An 18,722-nucleotide genomic window follows, 5' to 3' on the forward strand; every position below is an offset into this window, starting at 1 on the left:
CACAAGGCTCTCTGCCGGAGGCAGGAATATTGGTCTCTCCCCCACACCTGTATGTGTGTGGCCACCTTTTATTTGGCTTGTGTTTAATGGCTCTCTAAACAATTTTACCTCATTGTATGGTACTCCAGAATTTTGCTTCTACAGTCAATGCTGGGACGCCCAACACTTCCCTCTGGCTGTGGTTACCCGTTTACCACGATGGGTTCCGGTTCCAGTGGAAGCCCCCTCATCTTTAACCCTTTACCGCCCTAAGCGGGACTTTGGCATTACTGCTGCGATAATTGCCGCAATTTCCCTGGCAGCAGTTGGGGCTACTGCTACAGCTGTTTCACTGTCCACTACGGTTCAGACTGCACAAGCTCTTCATAATCTGTCAGCCAATGTAGCCACTGCCAGATACTCAGGTCAATATTAACAGTCAACTCAGAAGCGGTATTATGCTGCTTAACCAGAGAGTGGACCTTCTCCAAGAACAGGTAGATACTCTATGGCAGTTGGCCCAGCTGGGATGTGAATGGAAATTCCCTGGGCTGTGCATGACTTCTGTACAGTACCATAATTTCACTAGGGCGGCAAATTTGTCTCGGCAGATATCTAGTTATCTTGCAGGAAACTGGCCATTGTTATTGTGAATTCTACACGCGTGGATGTAACTGCAGCTGAAGGCCTTGCCTCCTGGATCCAACAAGCTATGCATCACTTCAAGGAGTGGGCGGGTATCGGGGCTTTAGTGCTTGCATTGGTTGACATCAGTCTCGTATGCCTGCTGTGCCTCCGTCACATGGCTCTCTCTCGAGACAGGGACCGTGCCCTGATTGCATAAGCCTTCTATGCTATTGAGGCCGGACAATCCCCTCAGGCTTGGCTGGCAGCCTTTAAGTCCTGACTCTCATCACGCTCGGGGTGCATGGTGACGCACTGCACAGGAGGTACATTGCTTGCAGTTGATGGCCTCCTGGGGAGCAAGTCTGGTTGCATGTGGGTTGACACCCAATACCTACCTCCAGGAAAAGGTGTCAGTCGGGTCCAGAGCTAGGCCAAGGCCGAGTGCTTGGCTGTGTTCTGTTGTACATCAGTGGCCAAACTTCAGGGCGGGTTCCGTGCGTTATCAGGCGAATAGCCTAGGTTATGGACGGTTAGACATCAGTGCCCTCTGGAGATCAGACCTCTACTCTCACCCGTTGTGTCCTGCTTCTACAAAACACAAAAGGGGGAACTGTGGAGAGCTGAGAGGTGCCGTGCCTTAACATGGCGCAGGCTTCCGCCTTTCGCCATCCCGACGGCGAGCGCTCTCGAAGATAAACAAGTCCTTATATGGCAAAAGGCTGTGCAAGGGTAACTGGTGATCTGATGATGAGCAGTCCTGCTCTGACGCGGACCTATGAGGAGGTGACACCTGGCATGAGCTGATTGGCCCCTGAGTTGTACTTAAGCTTGGCCCTTCCCTTCTTCGGGGCCATTCCCACTGAGCTTAATCCTGAGTAAAGATCTGGAGAAGAAGTCTGGTTGTTGGTGTCTTATTTCCGCTGGACGGTGTGGCGCCGATAACCACACAACACCCTACCGCATTGGAAAAGGCCAGCTTTGCCTTTTTGTCATTTCCCTGTTATTTATTCTCCACTGCTCCTATGCCACTTCTTGGAGTAACTACATGTAAATAAAGAACGTACTCTGTTTTTTAAAAGTGTCAAAAGTAAAGCTAATTCCTTGTATTGGGGATTCTAGGTGTGCCCCACAGGGATATGCTTATTGTAAACTTTTCTTGAGACTAAAACAGATACGGTTAGACTTAAAACAAACTCCCCTGAATTTAAACTGATAAAAAGACATGCAGTACTCTGAACCACATAGTTCTAAAGCCTGTGGGACTTGTAACACTACACAGCAGATACATTTACAAAACACTGCCATGTCACAGAATCATGTACCACCCAGCTTGATAGATGGCATCACACACCACGGCCTCAAGGATCACAGGCGCCATCAGGACTAGACACTATATGCTGTCCTCACTTACCACGACTGAAAAACATGCTTGCTCTCCTTCATTGAAAAAACAAAAAGGTTAGAGGTAAAACAAACCAACCAACCAGCCAATGTTTCCTGAGCGGTCCCTAAGTCTTCCTTCTATGCTGGTGTATTTAAAAGCTGTTCTTCTTGAAGTTTCGATTTAAACTCCTCTCTGACTGCTTCCAACAACTCAGCCTTAAAGATGACGTCCAGTGCAGTCATTGCCAGAGCCTTAGCTGTTCGCAAAGTGTACAACTGAGCTTCTTGTGATCCTAAAAAGTAAACAAAACAAAACACCTCTATGTATGTTGAAGTGCACTACTTAGTTCCTGAGGCCACCTCTTACCATCTACACCACCTTCCAGCATCAGAGCACAGCGGTGTCAGGCTGAAGAGCAGCGCCTCGTAGGAAGAGGGCACGAACCCTGACTATGCGCGGCTTGTGCTCACCTGCAGCTTCTGTGTACTGCTCCGTGTGATTCAAGGCATCAGTCCCAATGAAAAAATATGGATGAATCCCAGGAACCACAAAACTGACATTTCCAAAATCAGTAGAGCCTTGGACCACAAGAAGGAAGAACAGGGTGTTGGTTAAATATTCCGAAAGGTGAAGTTATAATGAGAATCCTGTGCTCGGTCACGGCTCTCAGGGCGAGCTTCCGGGAAAACTGTCTGCTGCTGCTCACGCTCACTCCCACCTCCACCATGGCCACGCTGCTCTCACAAAGGGGTCTGCAGACCTGTCCTTGCCCAGCCACAAAGCTAGCCCCACTAGTACCCCACTGTGAGCTGTGATGACTCCTCCTGCCTCAGGGCTACACACTGTGAGAGAATGGTTTCTTGAGACTTGGTGCCAGTCCTTTCCTCCGTTCACACCACGCCATCAGAATTTTCCCTATTAACTGCCTCAAATTAGCAATTCAGTCTTGGTTCTCCTCAACCCTCTTGCTTATACACATTGCTGCCCACCCAACAGTTCTTCCTCAGATGTCTAAAGCAGATCACACTCAACACAGCTAGAATCAAACTCACTGTCACCCTGTTCTGTGGCATGCCACCTGCTAACACCGCCTCTCAAAAAGCTAGACTCGTGCTTTCTTCATCACTAAACCTATCTCCACCTGGGCCGATTAGGAACAGCCTCCCAATCTGCCCAGCAGAACCTACTCCCTTTGTCAGCATTTTGCAATCTTAACATAGTGCGACACCACTCACCTTTCTAACCTGATGCTGTGACAACCGTTCCACTACCCCTCTGCAACAGCAGCTTGGCATCCACCATGTCTGCCATACACAGGACTTCTGCAGACACTGATCTTTTTTTTTTTTTACATTTTTCTTTATTTTTTGAGACAAAGTATTGTGTGGACCTGGATGGCCTTGAACTCAGTATGTGATGACCTTCTCTGATCCTCCTGCCTCTCTCTCGAGCACGAGAATTACCCCAGGTGACACTATACTTGGTTTATGCAATGCTGGGGTGGAACCCAGGGCTTCATGCATGCTAGGCAACTACTCTACCAGCTGAAGCACATTCCCCAGCCCTGCTGTTGCCCTGTCATCCACTCTGAGCAAGCCTTGTCTCACTTCCCTGGGAAGGCCAGTAGTGGAGGCTCTCACAGTGTGCACAGAAACAGTATCACTTTTCAGTTCTAGCTTATTTCTTGTTGGGTTATTTGGCTAATGTCTCTCAGCATTAGTCAAGAAATAGTATTTTAAATTGCCACCCATGCAGATTATCACAAGGCAGAGGCTACCATTGTTGAATGAATCATAACAAAAGCAAAGCGTTGTGCTAATTCAATGGTTATTTCCTGAATGTTTTCTGATAGGTTAAACGCTGTGCCAGGCTGTTAAACTACACAAGCATAAATGTAAGAAAAGGAAATCAAAACAGGCAGCCCACAGGAACAGGAATTACTCTGCTTAAAACTCTAAGCACTTCATATCCATTTTCACTTACATTTTTAAACTTTACAAGTGTCCTTTTGTTTGTTAAGACAGGGTCTTGATAGGTTGCACAGAATAGCCTTGAACCTGTGATCCTGTCTCAACTTCCCAAGTTCTGGGATTATAGTTGTGGGCACTACACCCAAGTTTCTCACTTATATTTGAACAGTTCTCACTTTACTCAGGAGGAAACCAAGTCCTACAGACATTAAAGGTCTCATAGCTACAAGTTATGCGGCAAAGGTGGAGGGAGGTCAGGATTTGGGGTACTCTAAAAGACAGGGTCTCTGATGATACATACTTGTGGGGTGCAGTATATTGGGGACTGTCTTGTGTTGACTGAGCTCGCTGAGGAGCTGGCTCTGGAAGCATGGCTGCCCTCACCCCATTTCAGACCCCAGTGTCCTTGTCTGAGGATGCTCTGACTCCCCTAACTCTGTGACAGTAAGTATACTGTATCCTTGAACGAGCTAGAAGTCAATCATTTCCAAGAGATGGTGCTATTGTTTGTCCCACATATAAAAACCACAGGAGGAAGGAATCTACAAGTTTGGCCACAGGAAGCTCAGCTGTGAAGAGAAAGCGTCACTGGGAACGCCAGCTGACTTCCTCAACTTCGGGAGTCAGCTTTTTTCTAGAGATTCAGTGACATCAACTATTTGTTCTTTTACTTGGAAGCTATCAGAGTCTATATCTCCCCTACCCTACATCCCCCAACGATGACATCTTCCTACAACCCTGTACCACAGCCAGAATCCTGACATGGGCTTGGAAGAGAGCTTGCCAAGAGCACACAAGAAGCCCTGGGTCTGGACCCCAGCACCGCGTAAACCAACACTCGTGAGGCGGAGGCAGGAATGATCAGTTCAAGGCCACCCTCAGCTACACAACAAATTCAAAGCAGCCTGGGTTACACAAGACCCTGTCTCAAAATATGTGTGTTTGAGTGTATGTATGTGAGTAGGTGTGAACATGGAAGGATAGGTGTACATATATTGCACTGATTTTACTCAGAATTCCTGAGTTTTCCTTAAATCCACGGAAAGCCTCAGGATCTGCAGGGACCACGCTAGCCTGCTTCACTGCACTTTTGGTTTAGGTACGGCCAAAGCCAGCATTCAATTCTCTGACTCTGCAGCTTCCCACCACAGTCCTTGTGCCAACCATCTCCTAGGGAGGGGGCTCCGAAGAGCTCGGCTAACCAGACCTTTTACAACTTCCTTCTTTCTGGAATTTTCCCTTCTTCTGTGGTTAGAACAGCTGTGAAGGTAGATAACTGCTGGAGCATTTCACAGTTAGGTATCTATAGCAACCTCGCCTACGCAAATACCCTTGCCCCAGTAACCCCATAAAAGCTCTGTGGGGATTTTCAATAAACGAGTTTTGATCAGAAATGTCCAGACTTGCCTCTATTTCCTGCGCCCCTCCTTCTGCCCTTTTCCCTCCATTTCTAGGGTCTCCCATTGACTGTCCCGCGGGTCAGGACAAGCGTCAAGCAGGAGGACCTCAGGACAAAGACCAGCCTCGACACCATGAGGCAAGACCTAGTCTCAATAAATAGATAAACCCCAAATATAACTAAACCATAAGACTGGTTACTCCTTAGGATCTGAAAATGCACCGGATTACTAAATACTTAAAAACCTGCTTACACTGATAAACTGAAATAAAGTAGAATTCTGTTTCCCATTTTAGTGGCTTACTTAAAGATTAGAAGTAAAGGCTGGAGATATAGATAGCACTCAGCATACATAAGGCCTGGGGTTTGGTCCCCAGCATCATAAGAAAAAAATAGAATTACATTTAAACACTAGAAATACTTAGAATACTCGTAGCAGTCTGACCATTTTTAAAACAATGGCTGCTAGTGTGGCACTCTACATTCATGTTAGAATTCATTAGTTTCTCATCAATAACCTAAGTGTGAAGGAATAGCAATAAAAATATCATCAGTGAGATAGAAGATGGCCCAGCAGTTAAGAGCATTTGCTGCTTTTACAGAGTGCTCAGGTTTGGTTCTCAGCACCCACATGGCAGCTCCTAACTGCCTACAATTCCAGCTCCATAGAGTACAGCGCCCTCTGCTGGCCTCAAAGGGCACTATGCGAGCAGGCAGTATGCATACACACAGGCAAAACATTCATACACATTAAAAAGAACCATCAGGGTTGGCAGAGTGCTCAAAGCAACCAATAAGCCCCAGGTGCGGTGGCATGGACTTACAGTCCCTGCAGGTGAGAAGCAGCGGCAGAAGTGGCAAACATAAGGTCAGTGTCAGCTCCACGTGCAGTTGGAGGCCAGTGTGGGCCACGCCAGGACCCTGCCCAGCAGTCCTCCTTACCTCTTTAGACCGGTTACTCTAAGTTGGCATTTCTCTTACTCAAACAGCTCAGTCTATGACAGCTTAGTTACCTGAAGGGCCATTCAACACTGCATCTTCTGAAATGAATTCTATTCCCAGCTTCTTCCCGTTCTCCATATATGCACTGCACAGTGTCTTATTGGGAATAACATTGTAATAATCATGTGCGTCACTTTTAATTTCTACCTAATAAAAAATTACAAAATAGAGCTTGAGATTAAAAACTCAAATTCATCAAGTCCAAAACAGTGATGGTTTCTAAAAGGAAAAGGTTTCAGGACTGGCACTTTCCATCCTAGATATAGACTCTTATAAATCTCTTAATTTAAAAAAAAAAGTGCATTATAAAGTGAGGTATAGTTCCTAAGGCCCCATTTGCTCTGTTACACAAGCCCCACACCATAAAGTGTCACTAAACACTATCCTGGCCAGCAAGTATCTCAATTCAGTCATCTAAAAAGAATACAGGAATGTCCAGAAACTTCCTTTTTTAAAACCTGAACCTCCAAGGAATTCTGATGCAGATGGTCGCAAATCATTCTGATAGACACTGCTGTAGACTTCAGTCTCCAAAAGGAAAGCACGAAACATCTGTATAAGTGAACACACTGCGCACAGAACTGCCCCTGACATCTCAGCCTCGTTTGAATGGGATCCCTCAGAGACTACAGACGCTTCAGTGAGGCAGGCGTGTAGGCCTTGCGTACCAATGCAAGTACAGGAAGACACAGAAGCAGCCCCTCTATGTGACTATGCAAGTGCACCTAACAGTGTTTGTTTTCAATACACAAAAGCTAATCATCAAACAGAAGGGATCAATTTCTTCTATTCTTGGCAACATCTATGGCAGGAAATAATGGCAACCATATCTTATAAATCTGCCAAAATATAAATTAGCGAAAGGTCTCTCATAGATTGAAATCCAACAATAAACTCTACCTTCGTTCGTGCACACATACATGCATGTGGAAGATAAAAGAACAAGCTCAGGTGACGTTCCTCTGGGTTTTGAGATAGGGCCTCTCTCTCCGTCTGCCAGGGGCTCACCGAGTGAGCTAGGCTGGCTGGCTAGTGAGGCATTGAAATCTGCCTGTCCTGCCTCCCCAGAGTTGGGACTACATGTGTCCTCTACCTTTTTAAAGTGGCTCTGGACATCAAACTCAGGTCTTCAGCCTGAAAAGAAACTGTTTTGCTGACTGGACCATCTCTCCAGCCCCTAAGCCTTGCTTAGGGAATACTCTGAAATATTAGCTAATTACAGTTCATGTAACTAACTTATAAATATTTAAATTATTTAGTTATGAGGAAATAAGTGTCTAGTCCCTGGGTTGTGGGAGATTTACAGCTGTACAAAAAACTTCTTTGCAAATGGCCAAAGGGGGACATGTCCTTACTCCTGCACAAGCATTTATCTACTCAAAACACAAGACGAGCATTTTATACATCATCTTTCTGACACCTGCCTGAGATCTCGCTATTGCTCATGTGTCTGGAAGTCTGACTAGCCTTCAAAGCTCAATTAGGCCTGTAGTATTCCAGGAAACGCTCTCCTCCCGCCCCACCAACCAGGAGCTGAATCCAGAGTCTTGCGTTTGCCAAGCTACAGCCCCACCCCAAAGTTTTCTTAACTGCTCTGTTCTTCCCAACACTGTCCATTCTACTCTTAAGACAAAAAGTACACATTATGAGGACTGCTGGGACACTACTACCATGTCAACAACCGCTCGACCCAGGGCAGAACACAAGGCCAGGCTGGGGCCTCTCCACAGATGCTACTGCATTCGCCTCCACAAGAAACATGGGGAAATCACATTATTGTCCCAACTTTTCCAGGGAGAAACAGAGCCCCAGAGACACTATGTTTCCAATGGCCAGGAGACACAAGGTCTCTAAGAAGACCATGCCATGCCACAGCCCATGTGGCTGACACTGAAATGTTTCTGACTTCACAGTTCTAGTCAACAGAATCTCCTTTGTTCTGAGTCTATCTTAACTTCCACTCCAGCAAGCCATATACATATTTATATAACACCTCTGCCAAAGAGATACACGGATGTTGTCATAAGATGCCCTTTATGGGAACTAAACAAAGAGATATAAAAAGGCAGGAATACTAGCACAGTGTTATGCTAAGCTCTCTGGCTACTGTCTAAGTAAGGCAGCCTGTAGTATTCTCTATTGCAGATACTGAACAAGCAGTCACAGCCCCCACGCCACCCTGCGAAGCTCTTACTGTGCAGCCTGTAGCCAAAGCTGCAGCTCTGAAGGAATCTTCGGCCTTTTTGGTCAGAACTTGGAGCTCCTTCATTGAGGGGGCACGGAAGTAATAGATTAATTCCGAGTAAGAGGGGATGATATTGGGTTTTACACCACCATTTTTTATTATACCTATAAAAAGAACCAAATTACTGAAATTACATTTGATGATTTGTTTAAAGAAAAGCTTTGCAGCCAGTATAAAAAGGGAAATAAACAAAGATTTTGACATGCTATATAACATTTCCACAGAGAGGTGCTATTTCTAAGCTAATAAGGGAAAATCATCCATATGTACTTTATTCTAAGGGATCTACTTGACATGAAGGAATCATAGTTTGGGCTGAGGGTAACGCTCAACAACAGAGCACTTGCCTAGCACCACTGTTCTGTTTTGTTTCTTTAAGAAAGAATCTCATTTATGCCAGGTTGCCTTCATATTTACACCTGGCTGAGGATGACCATGAACTTCTGATTCTGTACTGGAATTACAGGTGTGTGACACACGCCAAGTTTTATCAAGTGATGCATGGTGCATCCTGGGCGAGCATTCCACTAACTGAACCACATCCCCACCCCCACCTGTTTCTTTTCTTTTTGGTTTTTCGAGACAGGATTTTTCTGTGTAGCCCTGGCTGTCCTGGGATTCACTCTATCGACCAGGCTGGCCTTGAACTCAAAGAGATCCACCTGCCTCTGCCTCCCAAACGTTGGGATTAAAGGTGTATACTACCACTGCCTGGCTAACACATCCCCTGGATGAGGAGGCCTGGTGGCACTCAGAGAAAGGATAGCAGGCTACCAAGAAGAGACTTTATACCCTATGAGCATATACAGGGGGAGGAGGGCCCCCTTATTCACAGTCATAGGGGAAGGGAGTAGGGGGAAAATGGGAGGGAGGGAGGAATGGGAGGATACAAGGGATGGGATAACAATTTAGATGTAATATGAATAAATTAATAAAATATATTTTACAAAAAGATTTTACTGCACTGAAATATAATAGACACCATTTACTATACAAATATTTGGCGTGAATACCATGAGCTCTCCAGGTTGGTTTCATCTGCTGTCTGAATGCAGAGAGGTTGTTATAGGCAAGGACTGCGGCGTCTAAGGCGTTCACTCCCTCCCACGGGTAAGCAGCAGCATGCGACGCTTTTCCATAGTATTTCACAGTCACACTAGGAAATAAACAAAAGAAATCACTGGAAACTACTTTCTCCAGTATCACAAAATAAGACAACCTAATTAGCCGTGTGTGTTCCTATGTGTCTGTGTAAGAGGATGTGCGTGTGAATATGGAGCTGAGGAGGGGTGGGGCATGCACTACAGCGTGTGTGTGCACGTGAGTTTGCACACGTGAGTGCAATGCCTGAGGAGGCCAGCAGAGCAAATCAGAATGCCGAAGCTGGAGTTACGGGACAAGCAAGTCCTCTGGAGGAGCAGTGCCCGTTCTTAACTACAGAGCCGCCTCTGGGACCTCTTAGCACTGGAATTTCTATGTGAAAAGCATCTGCAGAAGCATGCAGACAGGGAACTCAAACGTGGCTCAGTGGGAGGGCCTGCTCATCCTGTGGAAGGCTTGGAGGTACATTTCTAGAGTGATGGAAGAAAGGAGGGAGGGAGGGAGGGAGGGAGGGAGGGAGAGAGGGAGGGAGGGGGAGAAGAAGAGAAAACTCCAAACACAAAGAGAAAGGGGACTGCCCAACAACTCAGCTCAAGCAAACATGTAATGCTGCATTAGGTTTTGGAAGCACAAACATTTCTGCATCCTTCAGACAACATTTTGGGACAGTTCTGTAACAAAAGCTGCAAGAACTCAGGCAAGCCTGTCTTCACATTGTCTGCTGGGAGTGGTGGCTCACTTTTTTAATCCTGGCACTCGGAAAGCAGAGGCAAGCAGATCTCTGAGTTTGAGGCTAAGGCCAACTAAGGCTACATAGTGAGACCCTGTCTGAGGAAAACCAACAGCAAAGAGAGGGAAGGTCAAGGAAAGAGGAAAAAAAGGTAGTATTTAAATACATTAGGATGATACTTGAAAATTAAATTATCCTGGTACTTCAGCTACTTCTGACCAAATTTCTATTAATGTTACAAAACAGTTAATATTCATAATATTTTTAAATTTTATGAATTATTATTGTACTACATAAATAGTTGTCAAGGGCTGGACTTGGCTCCAAGCCTGACAACCTGAGATTGATCCCTGGGACTCATAAGTGGAAAGAGACATCCAACCCCACAAGATGCTCTCTGGCTACCACACTTACACTGTGGAACACACTCATGCATGTGTACACACACACAAACTAAATAAATAAACTGATAAATAAAATTCAACTATAAAAGGTTGTCAACTTCTTAGACTATATTAAACACAAAGCTTAAATCTATGGTTTAAAAACAGTAAAAACAGAAATATTAATGGATCCATTTTCTCAATAGTAGTATTTTAAGTTCAAAAGGCCTGTTTTTGTTTAAAATAGCAGTCTGTTTTGTAAATATATAATTATTTTTTAAGGCAGACTGTTAAGTTAAAGGGAGGTTGGGATGATGAGGCAGCCAACAGGTGGATTATTAACTAAACAAGTCTGACACCTGAGTTTGATCCTTGGAGCCCATATAAAGATACAAGCAGAACCAACTCCACAGGTGTCCTCTGACTGCAACACGTGTATCAAGGCACACATGCCCCCCCCATCATATACCTACACGCTAAGATAAATAAATGCCTTTAATAATAATAAATGCCTAGCTCTCAGGAGACTGGAGCAGGTAGATCTTTACAAACTCTAGGCCAATCTAGACGGCATATTGAGAGTATGTGCGTGTGCACGTGTGTCTGGGTATAGCAGAGATGTAGCATGTATGCAGCCCTGGGCTCAATATCTAATACCTCATGTGACCAGGTATAGTGGTGTAATACCTGTAATCCCAGTACTGGGGATGCAACAGGATCATCCTCAGCTACATAGGAAATCTGAGGCTAGCCTGGGCTGCATCAAACTACCTAAATTAAAAAACAAACAAAAAAAAAGCAAAAGTTTTGATTTCTTTGTAAACTCAGTTGTGTTGTACAAATATGGTTTTGTTCTAATTCCAAGTGTGGGGTTTCGGTTTGAGCCTTAGCTTGTCCACCCTTGTTAACTGTCTCGTGAGGGGCGTGGCTTTGCCAACTGGTGTCTGTCTGCCTCCTGCAGCACAGAGAAGGGTGTGGTCTAGGGCATAGAGTGTGGCCAGCAGTGTTGGGTTTGTAGTAAGTAGCAGTTGGAAGAGACGAGAGATGGCAGTATTGCAGTTTGGAGCAGACAGAGAGAAGGAGGGAGCAGCAGCTTGGAGGAGACTGTCTGCTGCTGCTGTTGGCGGAGACGGGTATAGCCCAAAAGAACCCACTGACCCACAACAGCCAGGAGAAGTAAAGGGGCCCCCTCTCCCCACTAACCTTTCTCCTACCTAAAGTTGGGAGGCTGGAAGAGAGGTTGAGGCCTCAACACCCCAAATAAAGAAAGCACTACAAAGCTGGGCTGAAGACAGAGCTCAGATGACACAGTGTTTATCTAGCGTGTGTAATGTCCTAGGCTCGTTTATTGCCTGCACAAACAAGGCATGGAGGTGCACACCTGCGAGCCCAGTGCTGGGTGGGAGAGGCCGGAGGAGCAGTAGTTCCAAACAACCTCAGCTACAGAGTGAGTTCCAGCAAGCCTGGGCTATATACCAGGCCTTAGCTGAGCGGGTAGGGTTTGTGCAGCCACGTGGATGATCTAGTCAGTGCAGCCTAAATCTAATCCTAGTATTCTGGGAAATGGGCCTACAGTGTGCACGCCTCCTCCAGTCAGAAGTACTGGGCAAGATTTGTAGTCTCTAGCATTTTTCAGAAGTACACAGAGAAAACTCTATCTGCCCCTCATACAAAGCGAGTCATTTCTACTCTCAAAGTACCAGTTCCAAGTTGATGAGGATGAAGACACCACAGCAATCACAGTGCCTACCCTCTGAAAACGAGGTCTGGTGGGGCTCGGAGAGGTGAAATTCCTGAGCACAGTCCCACTGCAGGGATGGTGCCATGATCCCGCCCAGCATCCTTGCCCGCTTCTACAGACACTAGCCAACATAGCCCAGCAGTGGCTCTGAGGGACTATCCCACTAACCCTGCCACAACACAGCCCAGCAGTGGCTCTGTGGGACTATCCCACTAACCCTGCCACAACACAGCCCAGCAGTGGCTCTGTGGGACCATCCCACTAACCCTGCCACAACACGGCCCAGCAGTGGCTCTGAGGGACCATCCCACTAACCCTACCACAACACGGCCCAGCAGTGGCTCTGTGGGACCATCCCACTAACCCTACCACAACTACTCTCATGGTCGTTTGAGGTTAAAATTCATGGTGGCTCAATGACACATCCTTCTGGTGTAACCTCCTCCAGCTCCACAGGCCCAAGTTAAAAACAGCATGAAGTGCTGCCTTCCCAGTCTAATACAGCCGCCCCTTGTAAAGACAATTCCTCACCGAAGGACAGATGGCTTCCGGGAACCAGGCTAAGTTCAAAAGAGAACAGCAACGCTTGATCTCCCTGTTCAGACCATCCTGGAAGAGTTCAACTGTGACTAGAGTAACAGATCGTGACCAGAAGAGGCTTGCCAGAAGCTACTCGGTGTGAAACAGCACAGCGCTCTCAGTCAGTTCACAGAGTCCTTCCTGTGCAGAACACACTGGCCTCAAACTCAAGACTCCAGTCGCCTTAGCGTCCAGCAATGAGATAAGAGGTTCGTTTTACTCTCTCAATGTGTAACTGTGGAGGTTTAGTGTCCGGCTTACTTTCCTTTTCCTCTTTAAACTATTGTCTGTGTGTGTGATGGGGAAGGTGCACGCCATGGGACACCTGTGGCCATCAAAGGACAACTTAGTTCTCTTTACTCTTTTGTTTTTGTTTTTAGACAGGGTTTCCCTGTGTAGCCTTGGCTGTCCTAGACTCACTGTGTAGACCAGGCTGGCCTCGAACTCACAGAGATCCACTTGCCTCTGCTGGCATTGCAGGCGTGCGCCACCACAGCCCGCTTGTTCTCTCCAGTTCGATATGGGTCCTGGGGAAATAACTCAGGTCACCAGGCGTGCGTGACAAGGGCCTTTCTACTCACTACACTGTCTCACTGCCTTAGCTTTTTGGCCCAAGCTCTTCAGTCTGTCGTCCACTAAGAAACTATCCTCAGGGGTTGGAGAGATGGCTCAGAGGTTAAGAGCACTGTCTGTTCTTCCAAAGGTCCTGAGTTCAATTCCCAGCAACCATATGGTGGCTCACAACCATCTATAATGAGATCTGGTGCCCTCTTCTGCCCTGCAGGCCTACAAGTAGGTGAAACACTGTATACATAATAAATAAAATCTTAAAAAAACAAGCAAACAAAAAAACCAAAACAAACAAACTATCCTCAGTGTGGTGACTTACTCATGCTCGGCCACATCCGGTAGGTAGGCGGCATCCTCCTGAGATGGATGAGCCATGAAAACAATATCGAGGTTCTTAAAAGCACCTGCCTCAATTAAATCAATTTTGCCACCGCCATCTTCTTCTGCAGGGGTTCCCAGGACAATTACCTACAAGGAAATACATATGTTAGCACCACAAAGAGATTCCTAGCAAGAAAACATTAAACAGATTTTAGTGCACCTGCATTCAAAATGTATACTTAAGTCCTTAAACCCTGAAGAGAAGTTACAGTCTGACACTTATACTGTCAATAGAAATAAATGGTGCAGAATCACATTTTAATCTGTATTGTTATAGTAAACTAATATAAATGCATGCTAGGAATGCTCTAGGAAAGTTACCTCAAATTTATAACTTAATTTAAACTTAGCTATGATAACAAAGATTTTTAAAAAATTAAAATTCTATATACTTCGTTCTTCAACATTTGCTAGGATTTATCTGTTAAGGTCTCTTCATAGCTAAGCCTGCTAGCATATGTACATAATGGTATATAGTTAGCGAGGGGATTTCCTGGTGAGGACCTTGCAAGTGGCCTGTCTCTTACCCTCACAACAACCCTGTGAGGTGGGTGGGTGGCCTGAATCATTTCAGATAGGCTTCAGGCTTCCCAGGTTACAGAGCAAGTCTTCAGGGCTGCAGTTACTTTAGAGAGCTGTCCTGCCCTTCCGGTTGGAACTGATTCCTTACTGACACACTGCTTAAAAGGTCTCAAGTCATTATTCTTATCGCCATGGTTAGAAACCGACAACTGTTCCACAAACTTACTAATTCGATTCCACCAGTTCAACCCGGAAGACTTAATGGACACCAAACACCTAATCAAACAAAAGAGAACTTTACAGAACAAACATTTTACTTTGATGTTTAAGCTTAACTTCTTCAAGCAATTTTTTTTAAGCAAAGACAAATTACCTGCATAAAATTAATATACTCTCAGGGTCATGAATAAAAATACAATGAAACAAGCTGAGGTTGAGAAAAAGGCTTTGCCTGCCAAATATAAGGCTTTGCACTTATACTGCATTTTCTGGCACGGGAGGACCTTTGCTGAGAACCACCACTTGGAATTAGAAGTTGGTACAGTTCGCAAAGTCTGGCTTTATTTTTAAATTTATAAAGCATTTTAAATTGATGTGCTTGGGGCGGGGGAGAGGGGACGGTTTGACACAGGGTCCTCTCTATAATCTTGAACTGTCCTGGAGCTCTTAATGCTGACCAGACTAACCTTAAACTTACAGAGATCGGCCTCGCATGTACTACCATGCCCTATCATGCCTGGCCGTGGAGCTCCTCCTTCCACTGCGTCTAATGAGCTCTCACCGACTGATGAGAACTTTTCTAAGTCTGTCTGGGGTTTCACACCCTCATCCCTAAACGAAACAAAAAAGCAGAGACATAAAAGAGAAGGTAGCTAAAGGGGAAAGGCCACAAGAGATGAACTGCTGTACAAGATTCCTGCCACTGAGCGGTGAGCCGGGCTCAGTGACAGAGGGTTGGTTCTTGGATCACACAATTACGCATACCATCCGAAAGAGTAAACACAAGATCAGACCTGCCTAAGACAGACACGCACAGTATTCTCCTGCTTAAAGAACCGCGACGACTGCTGACATTCTGAAGTAAAAATCAACACTTTTAATGAACCCGAACACGTAGTAAATGTTTATTCGCTTCTCCGTTATCTCTACTCCTGTAGAAAGTTTGTTCGTCTGGTAGTTCTAAAGACTGAAATTTACTATACAAATACCAATTACTCAAATCAAAATCAAAATCCATTTTTTCCCCCTTCTTCCAGAGATCCACAACCCAGTCGGCAAACTGCAGCCGGCTGCCACCAAAAACTAACTGCTCTGGCACTCCGCGCAGCGTCCGCGCCGCCGACACTCCCCGCCCTGGCCCGGCGAGGCTCACCTTGACCGGCGGCGGCGCAGCGAGGCTCTCCAGCGCGGCTCGCAGGCCCAGCGCGGCGGCCGCCCCGACCTCGGCGATGAGGTTGTGGCCGCAGGCGTGGCCCAGGGCGGGCAGCGCGTCGTACTCGCACAGGAAGGCCAGCTGCAGCTCGCGGGGCCCCGCCGCGGCCTCCGGCGGCGCCCACTCGGCACGGAAGGCGGTGGGGAGCCCGAAGTGCGGCTGCACGGTCCACGAGGCGGCCGGGGGCTCGCGCTCGAAGAAGCCGGTCAGTTCGCGGTGCGCGCCGTGCTCCTCGTAGGCAAGCTCGGGGGCGCTCCAGATGGCGCGGCTCAGCGCGCCCAGGCGCTCGGCCGCCTCGTCGATGCTCTCGGCCGCGCGCCGCTTCACCAGCTCCAGCTCCGGGGCGCCGCTCGTGCCCGGCTCGGCCGGCCGCTCCACCACGGGACCCATAGCGCGGGCGCGTACCGCTCTACCCTAGTCCGCTCTGCGAGGCTCGGTGGCGCTCGGAGGCCTTCGGCGCCGCTCGGGAATCCTTGCCGGTCCTCGGTACCGCTCGGGAATCCTTGCCAGTCCTCGGCGCCGCTCGGGAATCCTTGCCTGTATTCGGCACTGCTCGGGAATCCTTGCCAGTTCTCGGCACCGCTCAGCATCTTGGCAGCGCTCGGCGGCCTTTGGCAACTCTCAGATGTATCTGGCACTGCTAGGCTGTCCTTGTCAGTCCTCGGCGGCGGCGCTTGGAGGCTTTGGCAACCAGCACCCCGTGAACGCACACCGTAGAGCACAAACCCTAACTGTAACTTAACCCTCCAGGCCAGGAGTCGCCCTTGCAGCTCTGCCCTCAGGCCCATGGTGGAGCTGGGTGTCAGCTCCTCCTAAGAAGAGGAATTGCATATGACAAGTTTTAGCTAAAATTTTGGCTGATGATAAGCCCAAGTAACATGATTTGCACATATCATATCATATCATATCATATCATATCGGGTGGAAATTCAAGCCATATTCTCCCTTTCCTGCAGAGCGATACCATTTCGAGAAATTGTTAAATGGACGTTGTGTCTAATAATTAGTGTTCTGAGGTTTTCTTGTATTAAAAGCTGCTGCTGGTTCTTCCTACCCTACCATCTCTTAAATTGCTATAACTATGTCAAACAAAATACAATGTATATGTAATCATATAAATGTATGTGTAAAAATAAGAAATGTTTAATGTTTTAAAATATATATATATTTAAGTGCACTCCTTTAATCCCAGTACTTGGGAGGCAGAGCAGGTGGGTCTCTGAGTTTGAGGCCAGCCTGGCCAGTGAGTTCCAGGACTGCCAGGGCTACACAGTGAAATCCTGTCTTGAAAAATAAAAACTGTAAAAATAAACAAACAAACCTTATCTTTGAAAATGAGTATAAAGGAGCCTGGTGAGGTGGCCCACGCCTTTTATCCCAGCACTAAGAAGGCAGAGGCAGGCAGATTTCTGAGTTCAAAGCCCACTTACTCTACAGAGCAAGTTCAAGGGCAGCCCGAGGTACATAAAATAAACTCTGTCTCAGAAAGTTAGCGAGAGAAGGAGGAAGGAAGGGAGGGAGGAAGGGAGGGAGGGAGGGAGGGAGGGAGGGAGGGAGACTGTGGTCAGTTTTTACTAGTTTATACCCTAACAATGCCAGAGTCTGTGTCACACTCTAACATGAAAACACTGTCCTTAGTTAACACCCTAACTGAAACTGAGCCCTAAATACAATAAATATGACATTAAAATCATGGGTGGCCTCTCTTTTCTTTAAAAAAATTTTTAAAAAACATTTTTAGTGTTATTTCATTAGGAATGTTTTTGCGTTTTGCCTGAGTGTACGCATGTGTACCAGACGTGTGTGTGTGTGTGTGTGTGTGTGTGTGTGTGTGTGTGTGTGTGTGTGTGTGATCTGAGGAGGACGGAAGAAGGCTTCAGATGCCCTGGAACTGGAGTTATACCTGATTGTGAGCCACCATGTGGGTGCTGGGAACTGAATCCCTGGTCCTCTGACAAGAACAAAACAACAAATACTCTTACTGGCTGAACCATCTCTCCAGTCCCACCCTCATTTTTCTTAATAAACTTTAATACTCACTTACAGAAATCCTCCAGCATCTTTGAGACTTGAGATTATTTTGCTCAGTGAGTTGGCTAAAAGCCAGAATAACGTTAACATAATAAGAGCACTTACTCTGTGCCAAGTGCTCTTCCAAATGTTTTAAATCCCAACCTATGAGGTTATTGATGTGGTCATTTATCTTCACTATACAGATGAATATCCAAGATTGCACAGCCTACTAATGCTGGGCACAGTATTATACAGAAGACAATGTTCCATCACAACATTTAATTGCTTGTGTAACCAAACATCTGAATTCATACATACATCTATTTACATCATAACGGACAGAATCATCTTTAATATATTTGGGTTGGTTTCTTTTTTCTTTTTCATTTTTAGAGGCTGGGTTTCTCTGTGTAGCCTTGGCTGACCTGGACTCACTTTGTAGACCAGGCTGGCCTCGAACTCACAGAGATCCACCTGCCTCTGCTAAGTGCTGGGATGACAGGCGTGTGACACTGTGCTGGGCCATCTTAAATAAATTTTATGGCAGCAACTCTGCCTATAGCAGTGGAAATCCTCTTTGTTCCCATTAGGCAGCAGCAAACAGCTACAGACAGGCTTGTATATAAACTTTATTCATAAGCTGCACCAGGTACGATGGTGTGAC

General features: G+C 46.4%; 1 protein-coding gene across 5 annotated transcripts in view; it reads right to left on the minus strand.

Annotated features, from left to right (window-relative positions):
* PM20D2 (peptidase M20 domain containing 2) overlaps window positions 1-16,576 on the minus strand; it is a 39,928-nt gene extending 23,352 nt beyond the window's left edge. For 3 of the 5 annotated variants that reach the window (XM_084782887.1, XM_084782889.1, XM_084782888.1), the window contains exons 1-7: window positions 15,986-16,576; window positions 14,030-14,178; window positions 9,620-9,762; window positions 8,556-8,710; window positions 6,373-6,508; window positions 2,461-2,568; window positions 2,091-2,282 (exon numbers count right to left, since the gene is read on the minus strand). In XM_084782887.1, coding sequence (XP_084639013.1) covers window positions 2,128-2,282; window positions 2,461-2,568; window positions 6,373-6,508; window positions 8,556-8,710; window positions 9,620-9,762; window positions 14,030-14,178; window positions 15,986-16,435 — 1,296 coding nt within the window. In that variant the 5' untranslated portion in view covers window positions 16,436-16,576 and the 3' untranslated portion in view covers window positions 2,091-2,127. Of the gene's footprint in view, window positions 1-348; window positions 1,122-2,090; window positions 2,283-2,460; window positions 2,569-6,372; window positions 6,509-8,555; window positions 8,711-9,619; window positions 9,763-14,029; window positions 14,179-15,985 lie in introns of those variants that run through there. The other 2 variants (XM_084782886.1, XM_084782890.1) reach the window with 2 other exon arrangements.
* Between the last annotated feature and the right edge of the window lie 2,146 nt (window positions 16,577-18,722).

Source organism: Acomys minous (genome assembly GCF_964271855.1).
Source record: "Acomys minous genome assembly, chromosome: 1".
In the NCBI taxonomy this organism is placed as follows: Eukaryota; Metazoa; Chordata; class Mammalia; order Rodentia; family Muridae; genus Acomys; species Acomys minous.